This window comes from Selaginella moellendorffii, unplaced genomic scaffold, assembly GCF_000143415.4.
Source record: "Selaginella moellendorffii unplaced genomic scaffold, v1.0 SELMOscaffold_131, whole genome shotgun sequence".
In the NCBI taxonomy this organism is placed as follows: domain Eukaryota; kingdom Viridiplantae; phylum Streptophyta; class Lycopodiopsida; order Selaginellales; family Selaginellaceae; genus Selaginella; species Selaginella moellendorffii.
This window is the reverse complement of record NW_003314392.1, coordinates 307,038-325,145: the sequence shown is the minus strand read 5'-3', so window position 1 is coordinate 325,145 and position 18,108 is coordinate 307,038. Positions and strand designations below refer to the sequence as shown.

General features: G+C 48.5%; 2 protein-coding genes across 2 annotated transcripts; one reads left to right on the top strand and one right to left on the bottom strand.

Annotated features, from left to right (window-relative positions):
- Positions 1–47: 47 nt before the first annotated feature.
- On the top strand, positions 48–3,540 carry LOC9661086 (kinesin-like protein KIN-7A). The gene is made up of 14 exons (XM_024665960.1): positions 48–341; positions 397–486; positions 555–655; positions 704–817; positions 865–946; positions 1,004–1,071; positions 1,124–1,192; positions 1,248–1,372; positions 1,419–1,623; positions 1,680–1,811; positions 1,865–1,966; positions 2,027–2,683; positions 2,733–3,052; positions 3,108–3,540. The coding sequence occupies exons 1-14, from the start codon at positions 68–70 to the stop codon at positions 3,430–3,432; spliced, it is 2,664 nt and encodes an 887-aa protein (XP_024521728.1). The 5' UTR covers positions 48–67; the 3' UTR covers positions 3,433–3,540.
- A 3,130-nt stretch (positions 3,541–6,670) lies between these two features.
- LOC9651783 (G-type lectin S-receptor-like serine/threonine-protein kinase At2g19130) lies at positions 6,671–9,139 on the bottom strand. The gene has a single exon (XM_002992220.2). It carries the CDS (start codon positions 9,137–9,139, stop codon positions 6,671–6,673), a length of 2,469 nt encoding a protein of 822 aa, XP_002992266.2.
- Between the last annotated feature and the right edge of the window lie 8,969 nt (positions 9,140–18,108).

The following is an 18,108-nucleotide window of genomic DNA, read 5'->3' as shown; positions in this document are numbered from 1 at the left end:
GCCAATGTAGCCGTTGGGCAAACATTCGGAATTTTTTACCCTAGAGAGCGAGCGAGCGAGCGCGGCTATGGCGGCTCTCGCTGCGGCAATGGTAGCTATGGGAGAGAAGAATGCGCTGACTCCACGGAGTGGCGAGAAGGCAGGAGGAATAGGAATTCTCTCCACTCCGGGGAAATGTAGATCCAAGGAGGAGAAGATTTTTGTCACAGTCAGGGTGAGGCCGATGAGTTCTAGGGAAATCGCTCAGCGGGACACCGCAGATTGGGAGTGTCCAGATGATCATACTGTGTCTTATAAGCAGCAGCCGGATCGATCTCCTTATCCTGCGCGCTACTCTTTTGGTAAGTGAGCGAATCTCCCGCATCTCTCAAGATTGGCATCCGTGTTTTATTGCAGATCGCGTTTTTGGGCCCGAATCCTCCACGAAAGTTGTGTACGAAGAAGGGGCCAAGGATGTAGCGCTCTCTGCTCTAAGCGGGATAAATTGTGAGTGTTGGAAGCCTCCATTGTTGGAATTCTTTAAGTCATGGTCGTTTTTTTATTCTCCTTCCCAGCGACCATCTTTGCTTATGGACAAACCAGTAGTGGAAAAACGTTCACGATGAGGGGTGTGATTGAGAATGCTATAGTCGACATTTACGACGCTATAGAAAAGGTTTGCTGGTCAGGCACATCGAGTTTTTGAATCACAGTGGCTTTACAGAACCATCAAAGAGAGTACATTCTTAAGATAGCCGGGCTGGAGATCTACAACGAGGTTGTTCGTGATCTTCTTAACCCAGATACTGGAGCGTTGCGACTTCTAGACGATCCTGAGGTACAGAAGGTTTGAACGCTACAGCTTACATTGCTTTTCCCTTGCAGCGGGGAACCATCGTCGAGAAACTTACAGACACAATTGTTCGTGACTGCAAGCATTTACGGCAGGTCCTGTCTATTTGTGAAGGTTTGTTCTTTTGCTCTTTTTGCCATAGTACTTTTTTCTAATGAAGAATGTCGTTAGCTCAAAGACAAGTTGGGGAGACGATGCTCAACGATGCCAGCTCGAGATCCCATCAGATTATAAGGCTGGTACGCAAACCTTTAAATCTAAATTCTCAGGATTAAGGTTGAGTTTTAACAGACTGTGGAAAGTATTCCTCGCGAAAATGGAAACGGAAATGGAACTGTCAATAGCATGGTTGCAACGCTGGTAACATTTTGTACTGATTGCTTCGTCATTTACTGATTGACTTTTATGCGGACAGAATTTTGTAGATCTCGCAGGTAGTGAACGTGCGTCTCAAACACTCTCGGACGGAACTCGGTTGAAGGAAGGATGCCATATCAATCGTAGCTTGCTCACTTTAAGTACAGTCATTCGGAAACTCAGGTACTTTGGCCGCTCGACGGTTTTCGCTCATAATTATCTTTTGCAGTGGGAGCAATCGAACTAAAAGTGGTCATATTCCTTATCGGGATTCGAAGCTGACCAGGATTCTCCAGTTATCTCTCGGCGGAAATGCTCGCACAGCGATCATATGCACGATGAGTCCCGCGCGGGCCCATGTTGAACAGTCGCGTAACACGCTTGCATTCGCCACGCGCGCGAAGGAAGTTACAAATAATGCTCATGTGAATCTGGTAAGTCATCCTAGTCTGTATAATGATTTGATTCACGAGTAATTATTTTGTTTCAGGTTGTTTCGGACAAGGACCTTGTAAAACAGCTGCAGAAAGAAGTTGCAAGGCTTGAAGCTGAGCTGCGAATTCCAGAGGCTGCATTGTCTTCCGACGCTTTGCTACATCAGAAGGAGCAGCAAATTCAAAAGGTTGGCAATCTGTCCTTCGTCGTTGCAATTTCCCATCTAACATCGTCCTGCAGATGGAATCCGAAATGAAGGAGCTCATTCGTCAAAGGGATGCTGCCAAGACACAGCTCAATGAAGTTCTTGCAAAGATGGGAGACGAGCAGAGAGATCCAAAGGTACGATAATAGAGTGTTTTCTGACTTAGTCAGTATCTCACATGAGCGTTTTCGCTTTAGGAGTTATGCACTCCGACCAAAAAGCAGTTGCTGGTGGATGAGCTAGGCTGCCCCTCGAAGGCTCCTTTCATGCTTATACAAGAAATTCGAAAGCTAGAAAAGCTACAAGACGAGCTTGGAGAGGACGCAAGTAGAGCGCTGGAGGCCCTGCAGAAGGAAGTCGAATGCCTGCGTCTGGCTCAGGTAGATATGAACCAGGATGCGGTACAAACGATCACGAAGCTCCAAGAAGAGATCAAGAACCTGCACGTACAACACCGGAAGGACGAGAACGAGATCGAGGTTCAAACCTCTGTCAGCACCGATGTTTCGTCGCCAAAGCTAAAGACTCCAACCCGGAGAAGGAAGCTGCTACCTTCCACTATGGGCAGCACCACCAGCAGTAGCAGACAGCTTTTTGCCAACAGTCCACCGTGCTCACCCAAGACAACCAGGAGCGCTCTCCAAGAGAACAACGAGAACAATCCTCCTCGCTCCTCAGAGAACACGCCACCATCCGGAGGACACCGGAGAAGCAACTCTGTGGACATCCGGAAGATGCAGAACATGTTTAAAACTGCTGCCGAAGACAACATCAAGAGCATCCGGGCGTATGTCACCGAGCTCAAAGAGCGGGTGGCCAAGCTACAATATCAAAAGCAGCTTCTCGTCTGCCAGGTAACTAGCAAACTTTTGGAAATGCAATATATGTGACTCTGGCTTGTAGGTACTGGAGCTGGAATCCAACAACACTGGCGGAGAGAACGAGTATGGAGAGATGACTCCTTCCTTGCATTCTCCCTCGGGATGGAGGCTACAGTTCGAGAAGCAACGAATGCAGATCATCGAGCTATGGGACGTGTGCCAGGTCTCGATCATTCACAGGACACAGTTCTATTTGCTCTTCAGAGGGGACCCTGCCGACGCCATGTACATGGAGGTGGAGTTCCGGAGGCTCCTGTGGCTGCAAGAGCAGTTTGCCAAGAACGACCAGAATCAGGGGCCGGGTGTGATTGACGAGGACAACATTTCGTCCTACGCTGCGAGGTAGACAAGCTTAAGCGATGGTATTTCCAAGGGCTCACTTTTGTTTTCTTTGCAGTGTCAAGGCGTTGCGACGAGAACGAGAGATGCTCGCGAAGCGGATGCGGCGGATGCCACCCGAGATGAAGGACGAGCTGCTGGTGAAATGGGAGATACCCCTCGAGTCCAAGCAGCGCAAGCTCCAGCTGATCGAGAAGTTATGGACGGATGCTCGCGACATGCAGCACATCCAGGACAGCGCCGAGGTGGTGGCCATGATCGTGGGATTTTGGGAGCCAGGCAGCGCCTCCAAGGAGATGTTTGCCTTGAACTTCGCTCCGCCCTCCAGCCAAAAGCCGTTCCACTTCGGCTGGAATTCGATCTCCACAATGCTAAACTTGTGAGGAAAGAAGATTTTTGTATAGATAGAGGAGGATTATAGCCTATTGTATGTAAGCTTAATGCAATAAATGTGAGTGAACAACTATCACTCACCTATAGACGGGCCTTGATAACATGTTTGCAAGGGAGTAATCCTTGGGCTTCCAACCTTGCCTGGCTCCTCGGAAGGATTTGTTCTCTGATAGCCTTATACGCCTTATATACCTTAATTGCCAAATTAAATTAAATCATTATGTTCTGAGCAGCAATGCCTGATTTCAGTGTCCCAGCTCCGCCAGCTTGCGGACACAGCTCCCGGCCAGCAGCATGAACGCACCCACTCCAAGTTCACGATCACGGGGGGCTTTCCAATCCAACAGCGCTCCTGATTGTGGGATCGATGAGCGCGCAGATCCCCAGTTTCCACCAGCGGCTGCAATTGGCGAGGAAAAGCGTCCAGCACCAGATGCTTGAGATCCTGGACGATGCTCCGGCACTGTTGGTCCCGACCGCGTTCGGCGGGATCCCGACCGCCGCCGAACGCGGTCGGCCGAACGGTCGGACAGCTCCGTTCGGTGGCTCCGTTCGGTGATTCCGTTCGGTGATTCCAATGGCGATCGCGCTCTCGGGGGCTAGATTTCCGATGCTGCTGCGGCTATTGCCATCGCGGCGTGCTCTTGTCGGCCTCCTTCTCGTTTTCAGTCCACTTGCGGAATCCAAACCTCTTGGAGAAATCACGTGATCACGTTGAGGCAGAGGACGTAGGCGAATTGGTCGTTTGGGATCTGGAATTTGTTGTGGATTCCATTCAATCTCCTCACCGCGTACGAGCCGCGATCGCAGTCGACGTGGTGGTGGATCGCTCACCAGAATGTTGGTCTCAGCGGCAGCGCGCTTCTGGGGACCCCTTGTCCTGAAGAGCAGATTTGTGATCCCAGGGAGTGTGCGGATGGTGCCAAACTCGAGCACCTTTTGCCAGCGGAAGGGGAATTCCACCGAGTACAAGTACCTTTGTGCATCTCTCACCGGGTGGAGCTGGGGTGGAGCGACACTAGAAATCGTGCCCTCTCTTCTCTCTTGCGGAGACACAAATTTTCCATAGCGCTGCTGCTGCGACCATGGTCATGAACAAACAAACATGGCTGCCATAGATTGCGAAAGTATTTGAAATGCTTCTTGCTCTTCTTGAATGAAATGAATGCCTGGCTGATGATACCAGTGAGGATATCAATCTTTTTGGTGTTGCCACAGAATATTCTAGTGTGTCCTTCACAAATCGGCTCCAGTGTTTCCTGCGATCACTCGATTCCTAACGCTGCCCAAGGTTTCGTGCTTCTTCAGCTTCCATCACAGGCAAGTTGCAAGCTCGCTGAAGATGGTGTCAAATATCTCCTTTGTCCAATCGCCTATGTGCTCAACGCCCGGCCGACTATGGAGCGCTCATCCTCTCCTTCCGCTCATTGGGGGAACGCCGCTGGAGGACTTCTCCAGCCGCGATCAAGCTTTAAGAAGCATTACATTGAGTCGAGCAGAACGCTGGAGGTGGAGTTCCGAAGGCTCTTGTGGGTGCAAGAGGAGTTTGCCAAGAACGACTGTGACTGACGAGGAGAACGTTTGTCTTACGCGGTGAGGTAAAATGCTGTAGCGATGGTGTTTCCTAGGCATCACTTCAGTGTCTAACTTTTTTTTTGTACCAGAAAAACAAAATGGATCAACAGAAGTTATACCAACTTGATCCTTTTGTCAAGAATTAAGTTACCAAATCCAAGGAAGTTCATAAACATCACCTACTGTAAATATTTATAGCTGCCTTCCATTCTTGAATTACAACATCAAAGTTGAAGACGGTTATAGATCTGTAATCAGAAATAAAATTGAAGTTACCCTGTACTAATGTGAAATAATTTCTTACATCTCATTTTCTTCTTTTCATCTCAGAACCCTAGAAAATATTTAACTGTGTTTATTTACTTGTTTGCCACAAAAACTACAATTAGTTAAGATGAGAAAAAAATTCAAATGGTACTGGTCACTTGTTGGTAATGGGAGATACCAACTGATCAAGACTTTAGCAGTTACTCTGATCTGGATCACTACTACGGGAATCTACGACCTGAAGTCTTACCCCCAAAGTCATGACCTCGACAGAATGGTCCGAGGATATGGTGCTGAAAGCAAGATTCCACGAGTTGGCTCACATGGGAAATTGTCAAGACTGCAGGATCAACACGATGATGGTCCTCAGGATTTGTTAACTCACGAGCCCCGACCGAGATTCGTGTTACAGGAGCATGCTCTACCAGTACGTCAGCACCCACTGGACGCTAGCCAGGAGTGCAGAAGACAAGAATATGCAATTTCGGACGGTAGTTTTCATATTTTATCACATCAACAGCCTTCTGCACAACCGATGGTGTACCACAAGGAGCCCGTGTACAGAACCGGTGGTGGCCAATTCCCTCAGCACCATCGCCACCAGATTCCAGACGATGGAGCCACATATCCGACACACGAGTACATTCAGCAGCATCATCTTCAGCTTCCTGAGGATTATGATCCGGCTCATATATATCAAAGGAGCTCCTCTCATGTGGATGGTGGTGGTATAAGTGGACATGCAGCGCGACTTACCAGATTGGATCCTCACCATCCTCACCACGTGTGGCTTATCGTGATGGAAGACATCCAGGTCTTCACCAGCAACCTCTAACTTCAGCACACAGAGCATATGCGGGAAATCCAGTGGAACATCAATATGCGAGGAGACCTCACGAAGAGTCTACACGGCAACAATACAGGTTGTCGTCTTGTCTGCCCCGATATCGGGATCACCACCACCATATCGAGGAACAGAGGCCGTTTATACCACTCCACCAGGACCTGTACTCGGCTGACCACTTGGCTGCGGCAACCATCATTCCGCCCATGCCGGGAATGCCTCTATATGGACCTGGATTCCAAGAAAATTCTGCCTATCCAGAAAACATTCAAAGAAGCGGGCGCCAAACTCAGTTTGTTGAGTTCAAGGCTTGACTATCCCGACCAGATGATGCAAATGGAGCACCTGTCCCTCCACCAGAGACCGGAGAAGGAGGAGGAAGATGAAAGGCAAAAACTTGTTAACGAGGTAAGTCACAGGGTGGCGAGGTCATGATTGACACTTTGATTGGCGTTGTGCAGTGTGATGCAGTTGTACACCAAGTTCATGCCTTGAGCTGAATTCAATTTGGTCGGACTTGACACTTGACAAGACAATCATTTTCATTCACGAGCCAAGCTTGAGCCGACGGAAAGGGTGTCGCCGGTCAACCTTGCAACCGAAACTTCATCCTCGCTCTCAAAGTTCCTAAACACGTAGGCCGGCAGGCTGCCTTCCAACGGTGGCATTTCAACGGCCTTGGTATCGTCGTTCAGCAGTGCTACCACGGCGTCCATAGTGGGCCTCTGCTTGGGATCCTCCTGCAAGCACCAGCCGGCAACTCTCACCACCTTCCGCACCTCGTCCTCATCGATCCCGTCCTCTGCAAGCCTCTCGTCGACCAGCTTCATGTACTCCTCCTGCAGCATGAGCTCCAGAGCCCTCCTGAAGAGCAGGACCCGAGTCCGTCCTTGTTGTTCCACGTACACGAGCCGCCTCCCGGATACAACTTCTATGCACACGACTCCAAAGCTGAAGACGTCGGCCTGAACGGTGATGGCGTCGCCGATGATGGTGCATTCCGGAGCCCGGTAGCCGACTGTCCCAGGCATAGTGAAGTTGGTGATATGAGTCGCAGTGTCCATGATCTTGGCCAGCCCGAAGTCCGCAACCTTGGCGTGGAAGTCGGCAGTCAGGAGCACGTTGGCCGGTTTGATGTCCCGGTGAACAACTCTCCTGTCACCGCTGTAACTATGGAAGTACTCGATCCCTCGGGCTGCACCTATGAGAATTTGCATCCTGGTCTTCCACTTCGTGAGCGGTGTGGTCGGCTCGAAGAGGACCTTGTCCAGCGACTTATTCTCCAAATACTCATACACCAGTAGATGCTTGGGAGCCTCCAGACAGAAGCCCAGCAAGTGTACCACGTTTGAGTGGCGTATGTTCGCGAGAGTTGCCACCTCTGCCAAGAAACTCTTGTCCTCGTTTGAGCCTGAATCGAATTCTTGTGGAAAACCTTCATTCAGGAGCTTGACCGCTACTCTTGTATCGTCCGGTAACACCCCGAGGTAGACAGCGCCATAGCCACCTTGTCCCAACACATTCGCAAAGTCCTTCGTAACACACTTCAGATAGTCATAGCTGAACTTCTGTAATCCTCCAACACCCTCCGAGACTCCATGCTTCAGGACTTGACCTTTCCTGTACCGCTTGTATTCATATGACCCGAGCACAGAACACAGCAGCAGTACCAACAAGAAGCTCGGCGTGCCTATCCCGATCCCAACTTTCGCCCCCAGCGTCAAACCCCCACCAGATGATGAATTCGAGGGTGGCACTCGCACGTAAACAAGCTTACCTGAACTCGAAGAGATGCTGCCGTTCACAAGAGGTGACGCCACGAGCCAGCACTCGGAAGAAGCCGTGGAATACACGGCAGCAGCGCAGGAGCTACAGTTCAACTGGTTCCCGCAGTTGATTACGCACTCGGACTCCTTGATGTTTCTGTAGTCGGCTTCTTTTGAAGGTAAGAGCTCCCCAAACACAGTGTCGTTAAGCTTTTGGAAGTCTCTCGATGGGCACCTGAGCGGTTCCTGGGGCTGGCATCCAATCTGCGGCTCACTGGAGTCGACGGGACGGTAGCCGGGTGGACAACTGCACGGGTGTGGATCTTCATCAGCCACGGGACAGCCGGCGGGAGGCTTGGAGTTGGCTGGAGAATTGAAGTCGCACAAGCCGTTAATACCGCAGGTGCTGTACACATCGCAGGCATCAAAGAGAGCTCTCCACACCACCCCCCACTTGGTTGAATTCGGTGCTCGGACATAGTACCGAAGGTTACCGTCCGGATCGAGTGTGAGCCTCTTCCTGTAATTCGCGAACTCGGTGCTCACCAGCTGCGCGTCGCAGTATGAATCCTGGATGATCGAACCAACAGTAAGGTTCCCGGTAGTCTCGTTCCCAGGATCATCCGAGAATCTGAACTCATTGAACTTCGCTGTGGTCCAGCTCCAGTACTCGATTGCACCTTGGTACAGCAGCCGCGGCTTGGACATGTCCCCGTCCATGACCATCGAGAACGGCCCTGGCTTTGGATCAGCCTTGGTCCTCCAAGATGAAAGAGCCTGGCCAGCAATCGGCAGTAGCTTCTGTCCCAGTAGCAGAGTATCCGTGGGGAAATCGAAACTCTGCCACACTATGTTGGAGCTTGCAGATCTCAACACGAAATTTCCCACATCCAGGAGCTCGGCTTCTGCTACGACCGCTCCAGCTGCACCGCTCCGCCACACTGTCTCGCCAGACTCGATGATTACGAGACCGGAGTCTGTGACTTGCAAGCTGCTGTTGCTGCTCAAACTCTGGGTCCTATTGGGCATCCATACCAGCGTCGGAGGCATCTGATCCACGAAAGCAATCCCGACATGAATTTCAGTGGTGGGGGCTGATGAATTGAAGAATCCCAAGCCGAACATGCCGTTGGAGGACGTCCAGAAGCGATTGCTTCCGGGCGTGAGAATGCTACCTGGAGTTAGAGATTGAGCTTCTGCCCTGCTCAGCAGCAGCATCCACAAGCACACCACTGGCACCAGCATGATTCCTTCCTTTAAGGCCTCCTAAACTTCCTGGACTCTGGAGGTTTTGAAGAACCTCACACTCGAAAATGTGTTCAGAGCATACTTACCACGCAAACGCACAAATGTTGCAAACGTGGAAATGCAAAAATTTGCTGCAAACGGTATCACTAAAAAAAGTTACGAAGTGATGATCCGGCACGCAATCTCGCCCCTGTTCACGATCAGGATCAGATTTCTCCGCGGGAGGTTGTATATTAGGATTTTCTCTCTCTGCTACCGAGAAGCTTGTCTTTGCTTATTAGGGTTTCCTCTCTCTTGGCGGCTATGGACCGTGCTGGAAAGGATTATCAAGCGGAAGCAAGGCAAGACATGTTAGTTCTCTATCCATCTCTCAGTAGTTGCATTTGATCATGCAAGCTCATGCATTCATCATTCAGATGTTGCACATGCAAAGCTTCATACTTCATCACGGCTAAGAACCCTAAAAGAAAGAATATTCGGTATATTCACAAACGCGTTTGCCGGTAAGTATGGTTTCAGAGTTTCAGGCTATGTACAGTTCTTTGTAGAGTTCAAGTCACAGGTGATAACCTGTGAAGAAGAGTCGCTTATTGGACTGCAAAAAAAGAAAACACAACTTAACAATTCTGTGGAGTCACTTACTAGGTAACAGTAACCAGTGAGCTAGACCTCTACTCCTATAAAAGTGGAGTTGATCTGACTATAACAATTTTGTCAAAGATCGATCAAACCTTGAAAACTACCTCGTCAAAGGTGAAATAAAAAAATACCTGGTCCAGGGTACCGCCTAACAATCTTCAGCACTTCGTCATTCGCGGGAGCTACTATTGTATATACATTCAACATCATTTTGACAAATTGAGTGGTCAGCAAGACCACGAGAAGAAACACTGTGACTGGCAGAGCATTGCATCCAAAAAAGGTTGCTTCTCTCTGTCTTTCCTTTTATGATATGAAATATGTCAGTGGCTCTGGACGCTTCTTTGGGGATCTGGGGCTGGTGTCCACCATGAAGCTGATGTTGCTTGGATTCTACTAAGAACTGAAACCAATTTGTATTCGGGATGGTTTCTACTTCCCCTTGCTTAAAGTAGCTAATCAAGATATAAAAACAGCCATGTCTTCAATATGTGCATAATGGAGGGGCCATTTTTGTATTGACATATCGCAGAGTAGTGGACAAGTTTGCTACAGCTCTCTGCTAGTATAGATTCGAACTTTAATGAATATTTTAAGTAAATGCTAGTATATGCTAATATATTTTTTGAATTGACAATTAATATCTCTTCTCACTAAATTTTGGTTTAGTAATCATAATAGTGGTTTAAAGTAGTGGTTACACTCAACTCATAAAGAATATTTTTTAGAATATGTATATATTTAAGTTATTATATGTTTAAAATAGATCAATGGTTAAAATTGTAACAAGGAATAAAACTTGCACCCATTTATAGTTTTTTAATATGCATAAATATGACATTATATGTTAGATATATTTATAAAGAAAGGAGGATAAAAGAAGGTGAAGGTTTTACCAAAATTTTGTTGTGATAAATATTAAGTAGCTGTTGTATGTAGATTTTCATTCTAGCATAAATATAGAGGAACTACAATAATTATGGTGTTGGTTATATAATTGTTGGTTAACTATGATCAACCACATAGTACTGGTAACTATATGGTTAATAAGGACCATATAGGTACTGAATCACAACCATGGCATCACCCACAGCCGGTGACCCCACCCACATCACCCACATCACTACAAGCGAGAAGTCCCATTGCCTGTGCACACTGGGCAGATGAAGCTGCCTGGCAACCATGACATCACCCACAGTTGTGACCCCCCCGCTCATGGCATCACCCACAAGTGGGAAGGTTGCACATCCAGAAGTGCCAAGCAGCCAGCACAACTGACCCATGCCAGGAATAACCACTGCTGATAAGGCCTGCAATTGGGACCCCCACCCATGGCATCACCCACAGGTGGAAAGTCCCGGATTAACCCGAATGCAGGACAGCTGCATCCTCCACCTGACCAGCCTTGCAGACCACCAACCGTGGCATCACCCACAGCTGTGACCCCCACCTGTGGCATCACCCACAGGCGGGAGGTTGTGAGCCCACAACGCTGGCCAACTGCACTTCTGGGTGTGGTCCCTCAGGGTACAATATAAGTTCATAGTCTGCAGAAGTTACAGATATGTGTCAATGATCCTTTCACCTACGGAAACCTTGTTATGACTTCTCCTTCCTCTAAATGATAATGTTAAATGAACTTCTTATATTGTCACCAGTGGTGAATTGCTGACATCGCTACAATCCAAACACTTCACTAGATCATTCAATCGGTAAGAGCAATGGGCAGTGTGTACAAAGGGCAAGGATGTAGTCAGCGCAAGCTAATGACTCACACTTACTAAGAATTCCTTGTTAAAGATCAATAATTGCAATGATCCCCATAATGATGAATTTTCACAAGATTACCCAAGCCTTTCAGCCCAAGCACACACTCATTGAGTCCATTAGTGTAGTGTGCATGCTTCCCAGAACATCTAAAGGCATCATAAACTTGTTATTGCCTCAAACTTCCTTCCATTGGAAGCGAAAAGTCCCTCTAAAAAGCTGGCCATGGAAGCAAGCCTCCATGTAAAGTTGAGGTCTCATTCATTATCGAAATTAACCAAACAAATCAATCCACCAACTAAGAACAGCCATGCACCACCATGTTTGGACTTGGTAAGTTTCCCTAGGCAGCACATCTGTTAAAAGATAACATAGGTGTCCTAAGATAAGCTCAACAAGAATAGAAATCCCATGTGGAACAAAAGGGTAAAAAATTGTTTAATTTTGATCTTCAATACAGAAAGCATGGCTTATCAATCCTTTTGATTTTCAGAATTTTTCAGAAAAGTTACCATAGGGATAATTGGTTTGTGACATTGCTTTTTGATCCTTTGATGTCACCTCTTTCTATCATTGTGAAGCAAAATTCACCAAATGTTAGATTATTCACCCACCAATAGAGAACGTGAGTTGGGTTTAGACTGTCATGAGACAAGTTAATTTTACTCTACTGATGCGTGGCGCCACATTAATAGTATGAGAGGAACCATTGATTTGCATCACTAGTCATTGCACAAGCCAGTGGCTACCATGCAAGGGATTATAACAGAATGCCTATAAGTCAGAATCTGTGCTAGAAGTGGCTACCATGCAGGGGATTATAACAAAACACCTTTAAGTCAGAATCTGTGCTAGAAGTGGCACTGTCGACCTCCCTGGTTGTTACCCAATGTTGTAGGGGTGGCCCGGAGAACACATGAAGTGAACTGGTTTCGGATTGCAATTCTGAACGAGCAGGGAGATAAATCCTTTGCAAACGACTTAAATAAAGGATGGGGTACTGTAAGCGGCAGAGTGGCCTTGATACTAGGATCCGCTAAAGTTCATCCCTCACTCCCATCGATTTGTGACACCAACCCGCCCTCGAGGTAGGGTACAACACTTTTGTGGCGGTGGGAGGGATCCAGGCTATGTTGGGGCTAAATGGGTGCGGCCTGGCGCCCCCCCACACCCCTCGGCCAGCCCGCGCGGCCCTTGTGCCGCCCCGGGCCCCACAGCACAAGGGTGATGGCGTGTTGTGCCTCTCCACGAGTTGGCCAGCGATCGCTGGATCCAGATGCGTACTTCCCAGCCTGGCAGCTCGTTGGGGTCCTCAATGACGAATGTTGCATACAAAGAAAAAGGGATCTCACTTATCTGCATACAGAATACACAGTTACTAGGAAAAGGCGAAAATCAGACGTTTGTTTACTTGAGACCATAGCATCGTAAGTCCAAGAAACGCCAACGTATGAGCGATTTTTGAGAGTGGCCCTGTGCCACGTGGCTAGTCCACGTGGAGAGACACGAGTCTTCACCGTCACACATATGTACATTTTCCATTCCATATATGCTATGACGGATCTTGAGCACCATCACACGGTTTCACCTTTCGTTAGATGGTATCGGAGCAATGCCTGGGAGAGCGAGAAGAATTCGAAACCGTAGGATCAGAGCGACACTTGCTAGGGTGAATCGGAGCCTCCGTCTACGTAGACAGAGGCGTGCCCTAATCCAAACGCTGCAGGCCTTGCAAGAGGCACTGGACGACTAAGAATCTGGACCTAGACTTGAACGAGTGGTGGGATTGGGTGTCGGCACCCATGGCAGCCACTGTTCCTACAAACCCGCCTCCAAATCCACCACCTATTTCCCCTCCCATCACAAATCCGACTGTGCCTACAGCGGATATCGTTTCAGTGGACGCAAATCCACCAAAATTTGATGGGAGGAACTGGCGCTTCTGGAAGACAAAATTCGAATCCTATATGGATGAACGAGGCCTCTGGGACATCACCACAGGAACTGAGACACTTCCAGATACAGCTACAGTGGATGAAACTGCGAAGTATCGCAAGAAGGACCAGAGAGCTTTGGGCAAATTCCATGCAGCGCTGGAGGGGCGAGAATTCCATTGCATTGGACGGTGCAAGAGTGCAAAGGAAGCGTGGGAGGCCATGAAGCAGACTTACCAGATCCCTTCAACATCCCATCACATATTTTTACGGAAGCAGCTTCATGCATTGGTGATGGCTGAAGGGGATGACCTCAAGGATCATCTTGCTGGTGTGAGAACCATCTTAGATGATCTTAAGGATGTGGGTGCAAACATAGAGGATGAAGAAGAAGCAGAGCTGGTGCTCGTCACACTTCCTCCATCCTTTGATCCTCTCATACGTAGCCTCACTACCACTGGAACTCCTCTAACCCTGAATGGCGTGATCAGTAGCCTCCAGGACGATGATCTGAGACGAAGAGCAACAACAGGATCAGAGGCCGTTGCATTCTACTCTTCTCTCAGGAAAGAAACAGTGAACAAAGGGAAACAAGGAGCCTCTTCATCCAAGAAGCCCAAGTGTTCTCATTGCAACAAGAAAGGCCATGACGAAGCTCAATGCTGGGTGAAAAATCCATCTCTCAAGCCTGTAAGGAACAATGCAAAGAAAAAGGTGGTACACGCCTTCATCTTGTCACGAGCTATGGCTGTGGCAGCACTGTCTGCAGAGTGCATCTACCTGGATTCTACTGCTACAGACCATATGTTCAACAGTGATAAGTACTTTGAAGCCTATGTTCCTACAGCCACAGAGGAGTATGTCATCGTTGGCAATGCCCAGCAGCTTGCTGTGAAAGGAGTTGGAACCATCAAGTTCACTTTACCACAAGGAATAGTCGTAAAGATCCACGAGGTTCTTTATATTCCTGGTTTATGTGCTAATTTGTTCTCTGTGGGACAATTTGCTGAGGATGGGTATCAGTTCGCCATTACACCTCGCCAATTCCAGCTGATCTCGACCACAGGAGCCATCCTCACAGCGTCCCGGCCTGGACGGCGTGACCTCTACCGCCTTACCATGCTGCCAGATCTTGCTGGACGGAGTCTGGGCCTACATGCACAAAAGACAACGACCAGTCACTCACTGGAGCTTTGGCACGCACGCCTGGGGCATCCTAGTGCTGATAGAATCAAGCAGCTCGCACGCGAGCAGATGGTTGAAGGTCTAGACCTGGACCCAAGAGCCGTTCTTCCATTTTGCCAGGGCTGTCAGCTAGGAAAATCTACTCGCCAACCTTTCCCCAAGACTGGAGCATCTCGAGCTACAGAGCTCATGGAACTTGTACACACTGATGTGTGTGGCCCGATGGCCACCACAGCAGTGGGAGGTATCCAATACTTTATCAGTTTCATTGATGACTACAGTCGTCGCACTATGATCTACCCTATGGCTCGCAAATCCCAATCGTTACACTACTTCCAGACTTTCAAGGATATGGGAGAAACACAAACTGGGAAAATGCTCAAGCGATTGAGAAGTGATGGTGGAGGCGAATTCACTTCCAATGCTTTCAACCAGCTGTGTGAGCAAGGAGGGATTGTGCGAGAACTTACAACGCGAGAGACTCCACAACAGAATGGCGTAGCTGAGCGCAAGAATCGCACACTAGTGGAGAGTGCTCGGGCAATGCTACTTTCCAGTGGTTTGCCTCGCAGCTTCTGGTTTCACGCTGTCTTGACGGCGAACTATCTCCAGAACCGGCTCTCCACCTCTGCCCTTGCTGACATGGAGTGGCAAGAAACCTACAGTTACGCATCTGAGAATATTCGGGTGTGAAGCGTGGGCACACATCCCTGATGGAATGCGCAAGAAATTGGATCCCAAGAGCCAGAAGGCTGTGTTTGTGGGCTACAGCCTCGATCACAAAGCCTATCGTCTCTGGAATCCAATCACGAAGCAGGAGATCCTGAGCAGAGATGTGGTTTTCAACGAGAATTCGTTTCTTCCTTCTAGTCAAGGTTCTACTTCCAGACCTACCTTGACCGAAGAAAATGACGTTGAAGCGGAACAAGATCAGTTGACTGTCGGCACGATCACTGTGCCGCTTCAAACAGTCCCTACACAACAACCCATGGCCGCTTCTACTCCAACACCACCAACCCCGCCGCCTCCTCCAGATCCTCTACGCAGATCGATCCGCACAAGGCGGCCTACTGAGCGTCTCATCGAGACCATGGTCTCCTCTCGTGCAGCTGGGACTCCTACTGTTCCGAGGACCTATGGAGAAGCCATGGCCTCACAGGAAGCGTCTTACTGGCGTGTAGCAATGGAAGCCGAGATTGCTTCACAGCAAAAGAACGAGACACATGTTCTTGTTCCAACTGTGCCTTCCGATCGCCAGATTATCAAGAGCATGTGGGTGTATGCTCTGAAGCTTAATCCTGATGGCTCGGTTCGCTACAAGGTGCGATTGGTGGCGAAAGGATGCTCGCAAGTTCCTGGACTTGACTACAACGACACCTTTGCTCCAGTGGTTAAGCATTCTACTCTTCGTTCCTTGATTAATTTTGCTGCGGTGGGAGACTTTGATCTGGAACAGATGGATGTGACCACGGCGTTTCTTTATGGCGCGCTTGAAGAAGAAATCTATATGGCACAGCCAGAAGGATTTCTAGCCGCTAGAAAAGAGGATCATCTCTGGCTTCTCAAGAAAGCTGTCTACGGCTTGAAACAAGCACCCAGATCTTGGTACAAACGCTTTGACGATTTTATACTAAGTGTGGGCTTTTCCCGTAGCCAGGCAGACCCGAATCTTTATATTCAGGTGGAGGGTGAATCATTTGTGATCATCGCTCTTTATGTTGATGATACTCTTGTCATCCATAATCATCACTTAATGTTTCTCCAGGTTAAGTGAGATCTTTGCAGCCAATTTGAGATGAAAACTCTTGGCTCGGCTTCCTACTTTCTTGGCATGGAACTTGTGCGTGATCGCTCTCAACGCACTATCTATCTTCACCAAGCCAAGTATATAGAAGAGATGCTGGCCAGGTTTTCTATGACGAGCTCTAATCCAGTGGCGACACCAATGGAACTAGGCTGCCAGCTTTCACGAGCCATGTCTCCTGAGACAGAGGACGACAAGAGAGCCATGGACTCCATCCCTTACAGACAAGCTGTTGGCAGTCTCATGTATCCAGCTGTTTGTACGCACCCAGATATTTCTTTGCCGTGAGCAAAGTTAGCCAATCCTGGCTAATCCTGGATCTCAACATTGGGCAGCGGTGAAACGCATCTTCAGGTACCTTCGAGGTACTATTTACCTTGGATTGTGCTACCAGGGAAAAGCGCTTACCCTCACGGGCTACTGTGATGCTGATTTTGGGGGAGACTGTGACACACGCAAGTCCACCTCTGGCTATTCGTTTTCCCTGGGCAGTGCGACAGTCTCGTGGTGCAGCAGGAAGCAAAGTACAGTGGCAACCTCTAGTACTGAAGCAGAATATTTGGCAGCCTCACAAGCTACCAAAGAAGGTGTGTGGTTACGCTCACTACTTTCTAACCTTGGTGTGAGTGTGAAGACTCCCACTCGCCTCTTCTGTGACAATCAAAGCTGCATTGCGTTAGCGGCCAATCCTCGCTTTCATTCACGCACCAAACACTTTGGGATTCATCATCATTTTGTTCGTGAGAAAGTGGAAGATGGCACAATTGAGCTGATCTACTGCGACACGACCACTCAGGTTGCAGATATCTTCACAAAAGCACTACCCCGAGATTGATTTCAAGTCCATCGCGAAGGGCTGGGACTTTCTCCACTGATGAGTATCACTCGTGATGGCCACAGTGCCAGTGGGAGTGTTGAGAGTGGCCCTGTGCCACGTGGCTAGTCCACGTGGAGAGACACGAGTCTTCACCGGTTCACCATGTCACACATATGTACATTTTCCATTCCATATATGCTATAACGGATCTTGAGCACCATCACACGGTTTCACCTTTCGTTAGACGATTTCGTTCTGCGGATCAAAACCTAGCCAAACAACTATAGCTTCCGATTTCTGAATGTCCAAAAAAATGATCATAAAAGAACATGACATTACGGTGACATACAACAGCACACTTACCAGCCAAACCCAAGGCAACGCCTTCAAAAGTAAAATAGCACTCTCCTCGATTATAGACCACGTCGAATGAATGAACTGGAAACGACTGTCACAAAGAATATGAAAGCATCAGTAACATGCAAGAAATAAATTCGCAAATAAAATAAGGAAGCTAACCTTTTTTCGAGAGTATAGGCGCGAGACTTCTCAAACGTCTCCTGGCTAACTACACCTTTCAAGGTTGGAGGTAAAGTCGGGAGCTGCAGAGCCCTGTACTATCGAAAATGCAAGTAGCTCTCAAAGAAGTACATGAATATCATAAAACCTGCGGAGAAAATAACAACAAAAACAACAACACTTCGCGAACACGAACCATCAAAAATCCTTACCGACAACAGCTTCCAAGTAAGGGAACGCCATAGCTGCCGCGATGCAAAAACCCTCGCGCCCTCCTCCCTCGAACGCCGCGCTTGTCAAG

What these genes read in the sequence shown, in the direction of transcription:
- LOC9661086 (XM_024665960.1), top strand. Translation starts at nt 68, where the DNA reads ATGGCGGCTCTCGCTGCGGCAATGGTAGCTATGGGAGAGAAGAATGCG. An exon ending in TCCTGCGCGCTACTCTTTTG is followed by an intron (nt 342 to 396) that starts GTAAGTGAGCGA and finishes GTTTTATTGCAG; the next exon opens with ATCGCGTTTTTGGGCCCGAA. An exon ending in AGGAGCAGCAAATTCAAAAG is followed by an intron (nt 1,812 to 1,864) that starts GTTGGCAATCTG and finishes ATCGTCCTGCAG; the next exon opens with ATGGAATCCGAAATGAAGGA.
- LOC9651783 (XM_002992220.2), bottom strand. Translation starts at nt 9,139, where the DNA reads ATGCTGGTGCCAGTGGTGTGCTTGTGGATGCTGCTGCTGAGCAGGGCA.